Here is a 19,857-nt window from a genome sequence, read left to right on the forward strand (position 1 = left end):
TCATCGTCCTGAACATGTCAGTGAATATTCTTAATTCACCTATGTAGCGAAATAGTACAATTTTTTTTAAAAGCTATATGAGAGTGAAAAGGCAGCAAACACTTCAAATTTAGGATTAATACACTGCAAAACTTTATTATCCTTTGGCCACATAACTGTTTCAGGATTACCTCTGCACTATGAGTGCAGTCAAGTGCTGCCACTATAGACTATTTAGACATGTCCCTTGTCCCTTGTCACTACCTCATTTCAGTTGGTGTCCCCTTTCTCTCCTTTTTCCCTTTGACCTAACGGTGTGGCGTTTTAGTAATCCCACGAAAAACACTGGCAGATGGTGCAAGAAAAGATGAGAAGCAGTCTCACACATCAGAAAACTCTGTAGACTCACACATTACACGGGTGACATATACATCTGCATGTTCCCGCACCTTCATTTCCTCTTTATGACCCAAATGCTGTCATGGCGCTTTTATAATGCTATTTTTACATGTGTTTAATTTCCTAATTTCTAGCTGTCACCCCCTCAACTTAAAGTACTTGAAAAAAAAGGAAAAAAATGTGCTATGAATAAAACATATTGTTATTTTTATCTCCACCTCCCTTCCACTTGAAAACACTACCCAACTCTCTTTTCATCCACAGCTCATGAGTAGCCTTTTTGAAAGTTCTCTTTTTATTCTGTCTTGCATATTAGACTGCTGAAACTAGAATACGGCAGCAAAAAATTTCATGCTGTCAGTTCTATAGCGGGGCTGCTGTGACGTTTGACACAGCTGGCATCGGCTAACATACCACCTAGCCCCACACTAGCAGGGAGTGTTCAGCGTTGTCTCCAATTTGGCTGTGTGCTTGCAGATTGGTGGGAAATGCACAAACTTTAGAGCCACTGGGGAGGCAGCTGGCTCCAACCAAGTGATGATCTCTCCCTCTACACACACACACACACACACACACACACACACACACACACACACACACACACACACACACACACACACACACACACACACACACACACACGCGCGCGTGCTATCAGAACTCTGAAAAAGGCAAGACGCATCAGCTTGAGCTCCAACTGGGTGAGATCACCACTGTGTTAAAAATACAGCTGTCCTGAGAGAGGCATGTTTCTCACAAACACTTTCACGCAATCAATGAAGTAGCATAACCTTAACCTTTGTGCTTGCATGGATTCACAAGGACACTTTCCAAGTACAACTACATCCAGCGTGAATGCATTCTTTAATACAGGGTGAGAATCTGCATTAGTCATTTCATTCACAAAAACAATTGCCCTTTTGGGACAATGCTACCAGTATGACGTTTTCCACATGTAACGACATGGTGTGCTTTCCAGTTGATCAATTACTGAATGGTGGAAACCTGAGAGGGGTCACAGATTGTTTTGGGATCAATATGTTCCCAGGGCATTCATTATGATTGTGTAACATTTCATTCAGGCAGCTTATCTGGCATCTCCTGTCTTCTCCGGTCTTATTTCCCCTAGTTTAAAGGAAATTTACGTCAATAAGCATTAGGTTTAAAAATGCAAAAAACATAAATCCCTTTCAGAAATGTTGCCCTAATCTCCCTTTGGCAAGCGTCTGCATAACTGACATTTAAGGTAGAAAAATCAACCTCCCCTCAGACAGGCAGCTTCATAATTATTCTCGAATTCACCCTGTTCATCCCATTTATGGATTCTTTTCATCTTGCAATCCATTTCTCCCTCCTTTACCCACCCACATTACCCCTCACTGGATTTGCACCAGTGCTACACTCTGCGTAGTGTGTACGTCTGGTGTGAGGCTGAAAATAAGTCCTCAGTCAGATATGAGGTCACCACGGGAATTATTAGTAGCATAAATCAGAGGTTCGGTAGAAGGGAGGTGTAAAAGTATAAGGTGGGCGGAGAGGGAGGTGTGAACTGGGATTATTTTTTTAAATTTGGGAGACGAGAGTAATGCCAATTAAAGTCAAGAATGAGGAGGCAGAGAGAGGACAAAAAAATAAAGGATGGACAAAAAGAAGCATACGTTTTTACTCATATTTAATCCATTACTTTATTTGGGTGGGTTTCATTTTTGACATCTTCGGCTTTTATTTAACAGTAAAGTACAGAGAGTGGATGGGAAAGCAGTGAGTGAGTGGGAGGAATGGCTGGGAAAGGCTAGTGCATGTGGTGGCCTTTGGTCATTCACAAAACCAGGTGAGCAACGTTTTACTGGTTTTTAGGAGGCAAGTGTGACATCTTCAAATGAGTAATTCTGTCAAACCAGTGGCCCATTTCGAAAAATAGTTTTCTTGCATGCTTGATTTGACTGCTCTGTGAACAGCTCGAGATCCAAGATGGCGCATCGTGACCCCTGACCTTTGAACTTTCTCTGTGCTTAGTTTGTTCACAAATCACACATTGTACCACTGTGGGGTTTTTTGTAACAGAAAAGACAAGCATCCTTTTAGACACCAGGCACTTTGCTGCTGCAAACTGTACAGACGCAATGAACAAGAATGCCCGTCATCCCCAATTATAATATAAACATTGTCACATTAATAAAGGCAACTTAACAGCAACACTTAAAAATCCTGACAAGCATATCCTATTCTTATCTCTAACACCTTCACACTGATGCTTTTTTCCCCACATAAGCAGATCCCACAGCAATCGTTCACATAACGTCATAATGCATGCAGGCACATGCATGCAACACCACCCACCTGCATGCATGCACTGCAAATACAGACAAATGTTAAGTATACAACGCTGCTGCTAGCTCCACTGACCCCAATATTACAACCACCCAAACAAAAGCGGACGCCATTGGCTGAGTCCTACAGGAGAATATTCTCTGCCACTGTTGTCGTGGAAACAGCAGAAAAGCGGGGACAAAAATGGAAGAGGTGTGATTCCTCTTTTTCTTCCTCTGTTGAAGAAACACAACGAGAACGAGCCGAGATTGATAACGAGGAGGGAGCTGCTGACAGGGGGTCCTTCAGTATTAACAAAATCCTGGCTTTTCAGCAATCAGAGAGTGTGTGTTTGTGTCCGTGTGTGTGAGGCATCAAACGCGGTCGTGTGTATGCACTTTGTATGCACGGGTGTGTCCACCCAAAGCATGCGCTCAGTACACTTCTGTGACAAATTGTAGAGGCTGTGTGCTTTCAGGCAATCCTAGGCATCCGTGAATGACTCATGAAAAAAGCACTAATCTCCCAGCAGAGGGAAGAGGAGAAGAATGGGGATGCAGAGAGAAGAGCAGAGATTTGCAAGAGCAGCATGCCTCCGCTGCCTCGTTTCAAATCCTGACTGAGGCAGATTACACTCCCCATTCTGCACTGACATATTTGGGACAGATTCATAAGCCTCGGCGGGTGGATGTGTGTGTGTATAATATCATCCCTTATAAAGCTGCAGCCACCACAATCAAGATGTTATTAACTCAACGACTATTAACAGTCTTGGTGGGGCTCAATTATAAATCTCAGTGTGCTTAGTGGACACTACGACAGGGTAATAACTGTGATAAATAAGGCCAGAGGATTGAAAGTTGAGCTTCACCGTTACTGCAGAGATGCTGGGTAAGGGGAAGAGTGCAGGGGAGTTTACTTCCCCTCTCCCTCCTGTGCTCACACATACCTGCAAACCTTACACCACGAAGTCAGAACACTAGTATAGTGTTAAGAAATGGGGAACTGACTAAGGGCTACATATTGTCTTGTTGTTCTCATGAGTGACATCTGCTGATCAAACTGTGCAACGACAACAGTGCACCTGTTCGAGCTACAATAAATAGCAGTGCATACACACACACACAAAGGAAAACAGACTTTGAGATATACAAAGTCTGCTCTTTCCCCTTTTCTTTTGCACCACCACCAACACCACACATGTCTTACCGGTGAGAAGGGAGACTTTGTGGAAGGTGCCCTCCAACTTTCCCATGAGAATGTGCACAAAACCATCTTTGGACAGATGCCCTGCTTCTTTGGAACTCTGGTCATAAACCACCACTTCCTGCTTCCTGCCCAGCTCAACCTGCACAGAAGATAAACAACAAGGAAGAGAAGAGAATTGATTATACAACAAAAAATATCTTGTGTCAAAGCCAGCAAGGAAGTGGGAGTTAGAAAAAACTGGAATTTCTATCTAATTGGCATCTTGGGTAATTTGGGACTTGGGACAACCCCAGCATTTGAATCTATGACATGTATTCAAACTTGTGGGTGGGGTTTGAGGAATATTTTCTTTCGCCTGAGTAAACCCAGGCATTGTAAGAGGGCATTCTGATGACGCAGTGATGGTAAATGAGCTGCGGCAGGGACCAAACCTGTTTCCTCAAACACCTGACCTCTGTGCTGCTTTCACATTTTCCAGGAAGAAGCAACAAAAATAAAAAAGAAATAAAAATGAACTCACAAACATACCACTAGGTGTTTTGACAATAAACTTTTACTGGTGCCTGTGACTGCAACAGTAAACAGCAAGCACTGCGCGTGCTTATAGTTATAAGATAATGCACAGGACTATGAATATTGCATTAGGGTAGGGTATTGCACTGTTCAGTCATAATGTTTTGTTTTGGACAAATATGAGAAGGATGATTGCAGTAATAGAGGATAAAATCATGAAAGCTGGCTGCATAGCGAAGGGCGTGGACATCCAGTGGCTTCATAGTGATGCTGTTTATGTCAGATTGGGAGAAAGATGAGAGGATGTGAGCATGCGCTGATGCGACAAAGTATTTCTTTGCGTGTGTGTGTTTGCATGAGGGAGCATGTGCATGAGGCTGCACACAAACTAGCCAGACTGTGTTCATTCTCCATGTTGTCAGGCAGGCTTTGGTCACATGACCATCAGGCAGGGCCTACTGCAGCTATGAATCACTACCTCACTGAACCGCCACTGGACAGGAGACGGGAGAGGGAGCGGGAAGGAGGGCCAGCTACAGGGAGAAAAGGATGGAGGGGGATTGGGGTGAGGTGTGGGGATAACTACACATTGGGTCAGTGAACAATAGAGACAAAAATTGAGAAAAAAAAAAAAGGGGACAAAAAAGGAATTTAGGAGAGGAAACAGAAGACGGAGCGCGGCGACAATGAAACAAGACGGGTCGTGAATTCTTTGTTTACCTCAGTAAACAACAAAAGCACATCATCCTCATGTGCAGAGTGCCGCTGAATATCTGCTAGCTTCCACTTCCTCAATGTCTCTTTGCTCTCTGTGCACATGAAGGCACAATGGCGATGACAACTCATGATATACACAGCTCCACAGTGCACCGGGAGCGCGTTTGCTAATGTTTCTGCTTACAGAGCAGCTGTAGCAGAGTGGCTTGGAAGACTGCCAGGCAGGTGATTTAGACAGGACAAGGTCAGTCTCTGAAGCATGCTAAAATCTCACTCTGGCTTAATAAAGGCTGACTTAGCTAAGCCTGCCTGCATCCAACACCAATACTGACCTAAAAGAATGAAAACCTGGGGTCTCGTTTATAAAACAGACTATCCATTTTAAGCTCTCAAATGACTTATGACAGGGAACCATTTAGAAGTGGTTATTTACAGCAAAGCCTACACTTGATGTGTGTGAACCGGCAGTGAAATTTACATGAGCTTTATGCACGACATGGCAGCAAACATCAATATCTAAATATAAAAAAAAAAAACCAACAACATACATGATGTGATATTCTATAAATAGTTCTTCCAATGTGAAGGAAGTAACCAGACCTATATTATGGGATTGCAAAAAAAATAGTGCTGGTTAACATCTCATAGCGACAAGCAGCCTACTGTTAACAGCTTCATAAATAATCTGCAACACAGACCATCAGAAAATTGCAAACACCCTGGTTTCTTTTTATTCTATTTATTAGCATTGCGATATTTAGACTTCTTATCTATATCACCTAAAGTGGTTGCAATAAACAACTGTTGCTAAAATACGCTGCAAAAATAATAAGATCATGGTTTGTGTGCAATGCAGCTGTGAGGCCATCTGGCCCAGTATACACTCACGTACAAAATATCAACCAGATTAAGATCAAAAAAAGAAAGAGCCCGGAGGTGATTAGCATTAATTTAACCGTAATTAAAGTGCACCATTTCTATGATTTCCTGTTTTAGCATTAAACTGCCCACAATGCACAATTTGTTATTTACCCTGCGTCTCTTTGTCTTTGTTTTAAATTCCCTGCATCCTTCATCCTAACTAACCCTGGATATTTTGGCTAATAATCCTAATGGGATCAGATCTAATTTGGGAGTCTGATCTCAGTGCCTGAGGATTACAGGCCTTTAACCGTACAAACGTGCGTTAACACAAATATAAACACACCGCTCAATGCACACTTTGGTGTTGCTTATCAGCTGCGCAGTCTAAAAGGTTTACTTTCTAATGTGAAAACATGGAATGAATCTCATAAAGGAAATACTGTCGCTGTCTGTGAAACTACTGTGTTCATGCATTACATAGAAAACATCATAATTAAATACTTTTCCCAAACAACCACAGACACTGCAGTTGCATTTTTTAACATTTTATTTTCACAGGTTTGATGGTACTACCACAATATAGAAAAAAATCTATAAATTTGCTGCAAATTATAAAATTAAGTGACAGTTAAATGCCATTTTGATGATTATTTTTTGATAAATTAGATCTCATCTTATTCCCTTATAAGACGAACAGAAATGTCTAGATTTGTTAGAAAGTATAAATGGCATAACAGATGAAGAATATTACACCAGATGCTAAAAACTACCCATCTGGCTAAGCATGTGAAACACATGGAGGTTGCTGCAGTGCTGGAGGTCAACAACCCAGGGCTGGGACTTGCTGTCAGACTGCAGCAGTAGTACAGATCCCTTATCCCTCTGCAGTGCTACAGCATCACTACTATTACAGTACTGGCCCAGGCTCTCTGACGCATGCACACTGCAGGTAAACAAGGAATGCCACTAGCAGAGAGGAAAAACAAGGGATGAAGGAACAGAAGAGGAAGCCAGGGAAAGGAATGCCAAGAAGGGGATCAGAAGGAAACTTAAGGGAGGATTAGATATAAAGCAAGAGAGGGATGGAGGGACAGAAGGTAGCACTAGCACACCAAATGCTACAATCCTGCTGCACCCAGGTCTCTCTAAAGGAGCTGGAGACCGGCGTCACAGCAGAGAATAAACAACAAACATGAGAGGCAAGATGCATAAAAGATGAAATTCTATTAAATGAGATACACAGAGCTAGAAAAAGGATAACATTTGACCCTGAAAGAGAAAAAAAAAGAAGGGATTGGGCAAGAAAGTCAGAAGTCCCTGTACACTTCTAACTGACCCTGTTATAAAATATGTAAGGAGTGGAAGAAAAACGAGGTTGGAGACAAGGCTGCAAGTCAGGGCATGGACTTGGTGTCAATGCTCCTCTGAAGGGACAGTTTGTATACACACACACACACACACACACACATACACACAAACACACACACACACACACATAATGAAAGATAATTGATGGGTAGCTTGGCAACAGAAGATATCTATGAAAGAAGGGAAACGCTGTCCTGCTTTACGGTAAAAGTTTGTGCAAAAAAGTGACATACAACTTCCCTCTGACCCCTGTCTTGCTGCTGACCAGTGACAAGGTCAGTGCTGAGTGGGAGTATGTGTGTGTGTACTGGTCTGTGACACAAATCTAAAAATGGACCCACATTCCTGAAGCACAGTCTGGGTCCCCTCACGGTGTCCACTCTGGGAGGACCCACACAAAATAAGAGGAGTGCGGTACGAGCCATCTTCAGTTAACAGTAAATTCTTCAGCAACGAGGAGCTGAAGAGATACAGGAAATGGCAATAAACGGCGCATTACGAAATCTCTCTTTAAAAAGACAGCACTGTGAGCAGGAGTCAGAGTTTGTCATACTGATTCACCAGAAAAAAATTAAGTACGTACCACCCATACGCCTATTATTTCAGTTGGTTTTTGGGTACATTTCTAACATTATTTCTATGCCGATGTGGCACCAATTGGACCAAACTTTCAACATTATACACGGTATATTGCATGTACTCTAGTGTCCCCTTTTAAGTATTCAATAAGTCGGTTTAAGACCCCGGCTCACAGGTGCAAACTACACCTCTCACGACTGTCAAGCTACCACCCTGGGGATGATGATGTCATTGACTGAAACTGGCAGCTGCCACCTCCATGTATGCTTCAGTAGGTGTGATATGTGTGTGTGAGACACGACCAACTGTGCTCATAAGATGTGGAAAGAGGTATATAATATGGTTCAACCTGGGTTCATAGATAATTTCGATTCTAGCCTTAGTATGGGGAATAACTGTGAAACATCCTTTAAAGTAAAACTTTACACCTGAATGAAAGTGAATCTGACTGGGATGTGGGTATGTGGCATGGTGGTGAAAGCTCCTGACGGCTCTGTGCATGTGCAGTGTGAGGTCATCCCTGATGATTTCTCAGATGTGGTCACCTGATCTGGTGTGGTCACACCTACATGTTGGTGAATATCAGGGATCCTTTAGCACACAGACACACATAAGGCCCTGTTCAGGGTACACATTTATATACAAGTGAATTTTTATACTTTTACATAAAAGTACACAGTTTGTCTGTCTCAGTACACAGACTTCATTTTTGTCTGTAAAGAAAGCATTCATTCTCTTTATGTGGTAACACCTCATCATCCTCCCAATTCTTTATATAATGAAGCCATGTTTTGTATCCCAAAATCCTCTCCCATGAACTCACACTAGAGTAAAGAAATATACATATATTATATTTTCTGTAATTGTTAGTTTTACTTTGTGATTAGATCTGAAACTATATACAGATTATGACATGTGTGTCTATGTTAAACAGTGGGATCTTAAAAGCAAACAATGACTCAGTGCATGACCTCATCAAAGTAAACATATGACATTATCCATCTCTGTAGAAACACCACTGCTGGCTTTAGCATTTCTGTTTAAACTAAGATAAATGTGAATGAAACACACGGAAATTTCCCATTTTTCCCATCTGGGTCATCTGGGAAATAACCAACACAGAAATTCATCATCTATGTTCTCAGTTCTGTTCTTGCAATCATGGGAGATGACACATGAAACACGTGTGATGTCCTTGATGGTAAAACACAGTCTGTGTCAGACACTAGATGACAAACACTTTTTGATCATAACAAAGTAAATAACTATTTCCTCTTTAGATGCACATTTGATTTACTCATGAAAGTGTAACTTTTTTCATGCAACATGGAATTAAGCATGAATTAAAGTAAACATGCTGTAAGAGAAAAATGGGAAAGTCGCCATTTTAATAAGAAAATCCTATAAGAGAAATACAAAAAGATGAATTCTTGCAACTGGAGCTAATGAGATTTATTTTTTAAATTGTCTTTCCATATGGGTTTCCCTATCATGCATCATTACAGCCGCCTCCTAACCCTCGACATGGAGGATAAACACAACATATGGTGTGTCATCAGTGGAATTGATGGAGATCTTCTACATTGCATAAATCCATTAGTCACATGTCGTCTCTCTCTGTTTGGCAGGGCACTCAGCCGATGTCACCAATTAAGATCACAGACAAGATTACAGCCTTTCTTGGCTTTATTGCTGTATGCCCATTATACCAAACAAAAATAATCAGCCTATTGTTCATTATGATGTTTAAAATGTTGGTATCACAACAGCTGGAGAATATTTTCAGGTGTAAAATGAATGTTTCCATAAAGGCATCACATTGGTACGGCTGCAGCTAACAATTATTCAGTTATTTATTGTTTTTTGATTATACAGTGAAATTGGAGAAATATGTTTAAATCTGTTTGCATAATTTCTTCAAATTGCCTGTTTAGTCTGACTAATAGTGCAGAAATCACAAAAGGAAATCAGCAGCATTTAGAAAGCTGAAAGTGACCGTTAAGGGTTTCACTTGTTGTCATTCGACTTTCCAAAACACTTTTTTCTCTCTTGATCTACAAATTGATTCACTGGCTAAATGTCTCAACCAATCAGTTAATACCCATTACAGAGTCCAGTACTGGGGAATTGCTCAATATATTTATCAACTTTCTTTTTTTGGTTATCTATTTGTGCTATATTGATTTCAGCATTATTCTATTTTGCAAGCAGAAATCCTAAATTTTACAATTTAGGATTGTAAAGGATTGTTCACTCCATCACATCTGTCTTAAACTTGATGCACTACATCTTGGTCAGTGTGCTGATACAGCTGGTTTCTTCAGTTTACATCAAAAATGCAAAAATCAGCTAAATTTTCATCTGGAAACCTACTTGTGGTTATAAATATTTAAGTTCTGCCACATTAACAGATTTGACAGCTCATAAGTGTAACGTATCTATATGCAGGCATGCTATTTCGTTTAACAAAAGCGTGGGGTCCATGTCTATATAGAAGAGGAAGGGTGCTTCCCCAGGCTGGTTACTGGTAGTGAAAACCTCTGGTCCATCTGTCAGGGCTGCCTGGCTGGCTGTCCCCGTCACAGCAGCAGGGATTAGCCAGGCTTAAGCCAAGAAACCAGCCGCCTGCCCTCTAGCCTGTCGGAAAAGGCATGAGGAAGCCCCATTTCCGACTAAGCCTGCGCTCTCCCAGCAGAGGTCGTCCATCATCTAGCCTACTGTGTCCAGTTCTCTACACCTACATTAATAGAGAGCTTTAATAAAAGGAGCTATGAAGGGATGGAACGTGAAAGGCAGAAGAAAGAGGACACCATTTTGTTTGCTGCTGTTCTGTTCATTCAGCTCAGTTAACTGAAGCATTGGGAGCTTCGATGAAAGAGGGTGAGTGCAGCGCCTTGGGGGACGCAGGCTATTAGTTCTCAATGGGATGCGAGGCGAGAGGCAGCTGGGGAGGAGGCGGAGGCAACAGCCCATCCATGAATACTGTCAATGCTGCTCTCCTGCTTCCTGCATTCACTTCCCATACAAAGAGCCACAATGGTGTCCTTTGGCGTTTTGGCTGGCTGAGACAGCTCCTGGAGATGCTCAAAGCCATGTGGGGGGTACAGACGATGGTGTGTGTGTGTGTATGGGGGGGGTCAGTCGGGAGCTGGCTTAAACACCACACAGCCAATCTGCACGTGCCCAGCCCGCGGCCTGCCAGTGGCCACACAAAAGGGATGATGTCATGCTTAGCCAATAACAAAAGAGTCTGGGTCCGTCAGGCCCTCCTCTCTAACCCGGCTAGTTCCAGCTTTATCCAGCCTAGCATTAATCGCAAGCCTTATCCTCTTTACTGGGGGTGGGGAATGGATAATAACAAAGCAGGCATGGGACAACACTAGACAGTGAGAGGAGAACTGGAATAAACTAATAAGAATCGAGGTGGTTGCGAGCAGCTGCAGGCTATGGTTGCAAAACAGACAGACAGAGCTGTCACGAGAATGAAAGTGAGCGAAATCAGGAGGAAGCATGGCTCTGTGGGGTGCCACAGTGTGAGATCTGCCAAGCACAGAGCCCCACACAGAGATGAACCCAGAGACGGAGCACAGAAACACGCTCTAGCGCGCTGCACTCAGGGCAAGTAATGAAACTGAAACTCTGACAGTGATCCAAAGCCTCAAATAAACATTTCTCCAGCAGCAGCTTATTTAAATCCATCGCTTTCTCTTTGTTGTCTACATCTCTAGTGTTCAAAAGAATTTATTTTTGGGTGTGTATGATCTCGGCTAAAATAAAACCATTATCGGAACAAAACTGGATCTTTTGGTCGGAATAATACAAGTATTCAGATACAGAATCTTCTGGCTGATAATGGTTCATGTTAGGTGAAAAGGAAGGCATGTGGGGTCGACTCGCATTAAAGCATTAGAGCTAGGGAAACAGCAGGTATATGGGGACTCTCGGTTAAATATCCCAGGTGCTATTAGTGGAACTGAAGTTCATTTTATCATGTAGACGCTGTCTGTCATCTACAAATGTTAAAGTGTAACCCAGCAGGAGTAAACAGAGCAATAAAGTAATAAAGTCTAAATATTTGCCTTTTTTTGGGAAGTGATGTTTTTTAGTTATGAAAGATGTACCAAGCAGGTAAATACATGTCAGCCAGTTTGGGGCAGACACACAATGGCATAAAATGGAAGCTGGTCATAAATCACTCTTATAAATAGGCTCAACAGAATAAGATGAGTGGCAGGCCAGACAACCAGACCGCCTCCTGGCAACCAGGAAGTAGAACAACAAAAAAGAAGTGTGAACTGCCATTCTGAGTCACGCCTTAAAAAAAAAATTTCACTCACCTGGCAAGTGTCATGGGTTGCTGTGAATCATTGTTTTATTGCACTGGGTGTAACTAAAAAGTTAAATATCTAAAAATAACATTTGAAGCCAGGAGGCTGAAAATCATCTCCCATGTCCTCTACAGCTTTTTTGCTTTCTGTATTCAGTCAAGTAAAACTGTTAGCTGATGAATGCATGCGCAAACATGACAGCACAAAAAGCACATACCGCACACAAAACACACTGATGTCAACCCTCCTCCTCTCCCCTTGCTCCCCCCCCCCCTCAGAGATCCTTCAGTTTCACACAGAGACTAAAAATACAGGAGTCAGCATGCCGCGGCTGGACAGGCCATGGAAAGAAGGCTGTCATATTCAGAGGAGAAGTCATGGAAACCAGAAGGATCCGATTTCAGGGCCACTGATAAGCAACAAACATACAGTATGCGTGCCTGCCCACCAAATATAGCATCCACTGATGTGCTTGGCTAACACAGAGGAGGCTAGTTTGGAACTACAGTGAAACGCAGGTCAGGCTGTTGGTAATAATCTCATACAGCTGGCGTAAAGTCAGCATCTTGCATGACGGCAACTCAACGGTGTGACAGCGTGCTGACAAGGGAACCTGAATCTGAGACCCCAGGCTCAAAGAAAGTCCTCCTATATCAACCCACTGCACCTACTGCATAATGAATACATGCTACAAGCAGAGCTGCTATACTACTAAACTCTAAATGTGAGCAGACGAACAAACTCTAAGCAGCATCCAGCAAAAAATTTGTAAATCACCAAGGTGTGCTTGGGACAAATCAATCGGTTGTTTAAAGGAGTTATTTCAGTCTGTGGGTTGAGGGAATTTATGAAGCACAGAAAGCACTAAATAAAAGAACGCGAACCATTTTTTGAAATACTCAAATTTTTATTTTGATCAAGTTCAATAAGAATATGAATACCACTCATATTCTTCAATACGAGATCAATATGAGTTTTGTAATTGTAAAACTACCAGCATCTTAAATTTGGCTTGGCACTCCACTTACTGGCACCTCTAAATCTCAGCAATTAGCATGCTTTGTCTTATTTATTTGTGAGAAGTGTAAAAACATACAAATGACCATTTTAAGAGGTTTCAAGAGTAGATTATGAAGCAGGTAGGAATCAAGTGTCTCACCATTATCAGCAAGGTAGGAGCTTGGCATAATGACAGCTTGGCACTTAAGTGAATGGCTCTCTAATCACATTCTACCACCCAAAAAGCATCAGCTGTCAGGTAGCCTTAATTGAGCTTTAACTCACCTTCACTTTGCCATTGGGTTGAAGCAGCTCAGTGACAGACACTTTGTCCTGCTGCAGCCGCCTCTTCACCAGCTTTGAGCAGCAAACGTTGACCGCGCCTTGTACGTGTGACGCATTGTACTCAGAAAACGTCCTGCTGTCAATCACCAGCAAGCGGCCTGTCCCTCTCTGGATGAGGCTCGCCAGGCGCTTGATGTCCATGGCGCTCTTCTTGTTGGGCCCTTTCTCCCCTGCCATGATGTAAGACGGGCTGAGTGGTAAGCTAGGGTCAAAGACGTGGCGGTGAGGGGTAGTGGGGTATGAAGAATGAGGGGTAGATGAGAGAGGTGGAGGAAGGAGGAGATAAGGGTCAGTGGAGAAGGGCTACCACTGGAGCAGGCGCTGGGAGATCCATGGTGCCTAAAAGAAGAAGCGACGAAAAAAAAAAAAAAGGAAAGAGAATTAAGTAAGCAAAGCATTCATGGAGAAATGTAAGAATGCGACAAACGTGATCATAAAGGGCACGTGTTGGTCAACTCTTCACTCAATCACTCCATGGTAACAAATAAAGCCCTTCAAACTCACCTGCTGCAAAGTCACAACAACGGATCCATTTCACACATTTCCAATCCTGACTCTAGCACAAGAATTCACACGTACTTTTGATCTTTTGCATTATCTTTTATTAGCAGATATTTAGCACCTGGCATTTTAAAATAACCACAATGCTATAAAGATGAATACAAAAGTTATTTAAAGACTTAAAAGCTGACCGGATCATCCAACGAGATTTTAGCAGTCCTGGGATCTGAAGGAATATCACACATCCGAAGACAAAGACTTAAATTCGACAAGTGTGAGTGCCTGTGTAACTGTGTGAAGGCTGGTGGTTGTTGACCGAGGGTCTCTTGTGCAGTAGCTCGTGAAACAGGAAACTGAGAGCGTGCGATAAATTAAGCCAGGGGAATTCAGAGAGCAGGTCTGGACACAGGCAGAAGGCCTGTGTGACATCCTGTGCGTGTGTGTTTGTATGTGTGTTTCAAATTAACCATCCACAAACTTGATGAACTGCCTCCGTCTATCCATCACTTCTAATCACTCTGATCTCCTCCATGCTCACATTCACCACAGCCCTTTTACCTTTAACATGGGACACACACACACACACACACACGATCAGTCGTTTATTGGGGTTGTGAGAAACAGCATGTGTGTGCGTGCTAGACTGCACATTACAAAACCACTGTGCCATTTAATTAAGTCAACATGCAAATGAAAAAAAACCCAGCGTAGTTTGAGGTCCATTTCATTGGTCAACCAGGTGTCATGCGACAAGTAAAAGGTCAGAATGTGAATGCAGCCATGTTGTTTTATTCATCTACAGGCACGTGGTGTCATTAAAAATGAATGGGCCTCTTCTCGTTTACCCCAAAGCGTAAATGGAGGTTTAAACCTCGGCTGAAAAGGAAGAGTGTGAGTGACAGAGGTGCAGTAGCCAAAACAAAAACGATGATAAGGCTATGTTCCTCTTGAGAGGATGGGCAGAAAAGAAAAACAGTTAACAACACTGGTGAGAAAGTGAGAGAGGGGGTTAAACTGGGGAGGAAATGTATCTAATCACTTGTGTCCTGCAACTTTTCACCTGTGGTCTGGCAGCGCCACAGAGGGAGGGAGTAGAGCGAGAAAGGAGAGCTGTGTGGAGGTAACGAAGGATGTTATTCAGCCAGGATCTCTCCAGCCTAGCAACTTAGCCAGCTCAAGGTGAGGGAGAGGGGATGATTGTGGAGCAGGGAAGAAACACATGAAGGAGAATGCAGGTGAAAAATCAAATCTCACATGCAGACGACCACATCAAACATATGACATGGAGGTTGAGTAGTGCTTCACTACAGCCTACAGCTCGTCTCCTATTGACTTGTAGTCTGCTGGATGAACTGAACATGCAGCCGATGTACACATGCTATCGCTGCCTGGCAACACGCCTGATGCAAGAGGAGCAGCACAAGAACATGAAAGAGAGTCTAGAGAGACAGTAGCAACTGCTTGCACTGTTAAACAACAAACTGCTGCTGAATCAGAACGTAGATACCGGCAAGCATTGACATAGATATAAATTTAGATAGTCAATGAAGGTTGAAGGCAAAACGCCCACTGGCTTGCACAACATATAAAACAGCACAAACAAATGAACACAGTCCACCTAAGCTTAGCTGATCTTTTCTTTAACTGAAAAAGTGAATCACATTTTATGTGTAACTAGCATGCTGACATAACTTCACATTATAAGCATCCGGATATCTACTCTGCAGAAAGCTTTGCTGCAATACCAGTTTGCCCCTGTACAAAAAACATCCGCTGCCACATTACAACCTGCCCCATCACCTGTTATACCGTACCTTATCTGGCAGGAAGCCCTTCGGTCGTGCAGCTAACAACACAGCTTCGAGGGATGTGAATCTTTTGCTGTCTTTCTCTGTGTCCCTGCCGCTGCTGAGCACAGCATCTGATGCTGCATATGTCTAATGGCGACTGCTCTCCCACCCACCCAGTCTCACACTTTTTCCTCTCTGAATCTCTCCTTCCTTCTCTATCACTCTCTTTCTTGCTTTTGTGCAGTGAACAGAGATGGGGAGGGGATGAGTGTGCAGGTTTACATGTGTGATAGTCAGAGACGGAGCGCTCTGCATCTTTATGTCGCTTGACAATTGTCCCATGGCAAACTCAAAAAAATCCCACTTCTATGGACAGAAAGGGGGATGGAATAAAAGGTTAATAAGAGAAAACAGCAAGAATATTGACAAGAAAATATGAGAAAGGCAGAGAAATTAAAAGAAGCAACACAGCCATCCACGTGATTACTCAGCATAACAAACATCGCCCATCTCCTCATGCAGAAACTCCTCCACATCACATCCAAGCAGGGAAAAAAAAAGGAAGAATCATTAAATAAATAAATAAATAAAATAAGCTCCTCACACTTAAGGAAGCAGCACTAGGCTGTGATGCTCCGACTGAACAGAAGAAAACAAGGAAAGAGAAGAGAAAGCAGAGAGACAGACACACTGTGTACAGGCCTGGAGCAGATTTGGTTGCCATGGAAACAGCCCAGGCTGGGGTGATAAGGGGGGACGAGAAGGGTGATTGTGATGGGATGCTTCACTGATGCTGATACAAGATAAAGCTAAAACAAACAGTGGAGCTCAAGATAGATTCTCCCAACCTGAGCTGTATGTGCACCTTTTATTTTACTCACTTAAAAGAAAATGACCACAAATTAGTCTAAAAGCCACCGACCAAAATTATTTTAATATATTTCTATCTGATGTTTTCCTCTAATGTAGCCCAAAAATCTCACTGCTTTCCCAAAAGCAAGGTCACACAGTCAGAAGATCCAGACAGACCAAGTTATGCAGATCCAAGGAGTCAAAACAAAAATAATTACACCACGACAACTTGCAGAGAAACTAGTCTGACTGGTCAACTTTGAGGAAATTTTTACTCCAGATGGGAATTTTTTTTAAAAACCCTACCCATCCTTCGAATTTCTGGAAATATTAGCTGTAAAGGAATGGTACCCAGGAATTTGACGCCCAGCTGTATCTCTTCACCAACCAGTCAACTTGCTGTTCACATCCAAATTTGGCGAGACACACGTAAGTAATGACTTTAAAGCAATTCAACAGGTAAGCACAAAGATGAGTGTAAACACTTCAGCATGCAGCCAAATATGATGTCAACTCAAATCATCTTTCTTTCTGAGTTATGCTGTTGGATGATGGCCAAAAAGGTGTTTTTTTTAAGGACATTATGATGTCACTGTTAAGGATGGCTATTGAGAACCGGTTCCAAATACTTCATGATCATATGCCTTTGAGCTCCACCTATCAATGCTGGCGTGGTTTTCTAACATTTCTACATTGCAGAACAATGACGCTAATCACATGGCAGTGGAGCTTTTCGTAATTCCTCACATTCAACCATTTGTTTATACTATGAAAACTTTAGATAATAACACACTGCGTTGACGATAAAAATCCTGCGCTGACCGACATTTCTCCACAAAGAAAATTGATTAGACGTCAACAAGGAAAATGATAAAGAATCAGGGCAATATGCAGAATTGATAATGGTGAAAATCTTATCAACATCCATCCCTAGTCACAGTGGAACTGACCTATTGGATATAACTTGTCATCGCGTCATCATTTTATGCTAGTAGGATTTTGTGTGTGTTTTCTAATAATTAAGGTGCTTTGTGAGGTCACAGTGACGTCTGAAATCTAATGAACTTCAGACAAAGACAATTAACAGACTCCCAATCAAACATCAAACAAATCAAACATTTTCCCCTCTTGTCATGCAAAACACAGCAACACAAATCATTGACAGACTCTACTGAAACTCTCTTTACAGTGTTCAATAAAAGACTGATAACAAAAAAAGGTTGGTGCATATTAACATCAAGCTGAGGAATTAACTTTATCTCAATAAAATGGGCAACACACGCAGGTGTATTCACAGCCTTTCACCATGGGGTGAACATGAAGGGCCAGCTCCATGATGGCATTATCAGACATCAGGGACAGAGGCAAACACAAAGAGAGTAACTGGAGGGCAACCAGTGGTGATGTAATACCATCCAGGTTATTCATTAACTCCCTGCATAACGTCACCTGTGGCCACAGCCTTGAGTAGGCTGATATGAAGCGAGCAAGGTTCGCACAATGACAGGCACGACTGGTTTGTTTAGACCACAAACAATTACATCACCAGTGCATCTTGTGCCCTTTAGTCTGTGCAGCAGGCCCTCTCATGAACTCAAAGTTTGCATATATGTGTGTATATAAGCTGTCTGTCTGTCTCTCTCTCTCTCTGGAGTGTTTAACTTACACTTTAAAGGGTGACCACAACAAAGCACTGTGCAGCAGAAGTGGAAAAAAAGAAGAACCGATACAGCATAGCATCGTATCATTTTTATCAAACCACGGACACCGAATATTTATATTTTAATAAATACGTGAAAATCTTTTTTTTTGGGGGGGGGGTCAACTAATTCAAGCAACATCACATCATATTTGCTCAACTGAAAAAGGCATTCAAGACTGGACACGCTTGGCTTAGCTAATAGCTCAGTTACACTAGTAGTAGTACAAAAGCAGGACAACAACCTTCTTGTATCTACCAGAAAGAAAACAAACCTGTGGTTGCCTTGTGATTGTACTGGATTCTTTTCACATTCTGGGACCAATTGCAACATGCTGCTTTTGTCAATGAACATAACAGATGTATTCTGGTTTTATTCATATAGAACAGGAAGGTAGCTAAACACAAATGTGAATTTCTGCTAAATGTGTTTTTTTGTCTGTGTAGACAGTTACAAATTGGTAGCACACTGACGCTGTCTAATAGCAACAATTATGGCAGGTTTTAGTGACAGTGTCTGTGCCTTCCTGCTTTATCTTATTGGATTAACTTTGTGGACATAATTTGCAGTGAAATCACAATCTATGCTATTGAAATATTTACCCTTTCAAAATGCCAAAAACTGCAATAATATCAGAATATCAAGTATTATTTAAGGCACACCTTAAATCATCAAATGTTTAACAATGCTTACAATTAATGGTTAATAGTTGATGATTGTCTAACCCTGAGTGTTTACCACGACTAATAACCAGTGTAACATGCTGTTGCAGCGGTCATGTCATTTTAAAAAATCGATTTCTTGGTGCAGCTGGACAGCGCTATCATATTGTAAACAACACATCCAAGCATGAAGCCTTCCGGTGTCCTCTCGTCAATACTCCCTCAGTGCACTGACTGCTGTAAAATGCAGGGTCATACATAGCTGGGACTACCCCCAGACTCCACTACAACAGCCACATGATAGGTAATGTAAATGTAAATAATATCAAGAATCTCTGATACAAAAATACATCGTCAAATAAATATAATGTGTACATATAGAAATGCTCTGAAAAATCAAATACAGACATCATCAGAGATGGGGGCGCACATCTACATACACACACAACACAAAAACAAAAAACAGACAAGACGTTGTGTATCGTTTACCAGCGTTCAAAATGATGGAGGCTGAGCGGTGGCAGCGCACTACAATAAACCGACCTACATTAGAAATAAGAATAGACTCCAGTGCGGACAGCAGGCACTGCTTTTAAAAAACGCCGGATATAGTCAGCATCAACTATTGTTATACCCCACACTTACAGAGAGGTTGTTTTGAGTGGGAAACCTGCCCTGGGTTTGTTATGACGCGTGGATATGTCCGCATGCGAAAATGAGCCCTCTCCATTGATCGGGAAGG

The 19,857-nt window shown here is 42.1% G+C and overlaps 1 protein-coding gene across 7 annotated transcripts in view; it reads right to left on the minus strand.

Annotated features, from left to right (window-relative positions):
• dusp8a (dual specificity phosphatase 8a) overlaps positions 1-19,857 on the minus strand; it is a 38,660-nt gene that overhangs the window by 18,161 nt on the left and 642 nt on the right. For 2 of the 7 annotated variants that reach the window (XM_084932940.1, XM_084932942.1), the window contains exons 2-3: positions 13,551-13,812; positions 3,898-4,036 (exon numbers count right to left, since the gene is read on the minus strand). In XM_084932940.1, coding sequence (XP_084789066.1) covers positions 3,898-4,036; positions 13,551-13,787 — 376 coding nt within the window. In that variant the 5' untranslated portion in view covers positions 13,788-13,812. The other 5 variants (XM_084932935.1, XM_084932934.1, XM_084932938.1 and 2 more) reach the window with 4 other exon arrangements.

This window comes from Perissodus microlepis, chromosome 7 (assembly GCF_051167445.1).
Source record: "Perissodus microlepis isolate ML-2025 ecotype Zambia chromosome 7, ASM5116744v1, whole genome shotgun sequence".
Classification (NCBI taxonomy): domain Eukaryota; kingdom Metazoa; phylum Chordata; class Actinopteri; order Cichliformes; family Cichlidae; genus Perissodus; species Perissodus microlepis.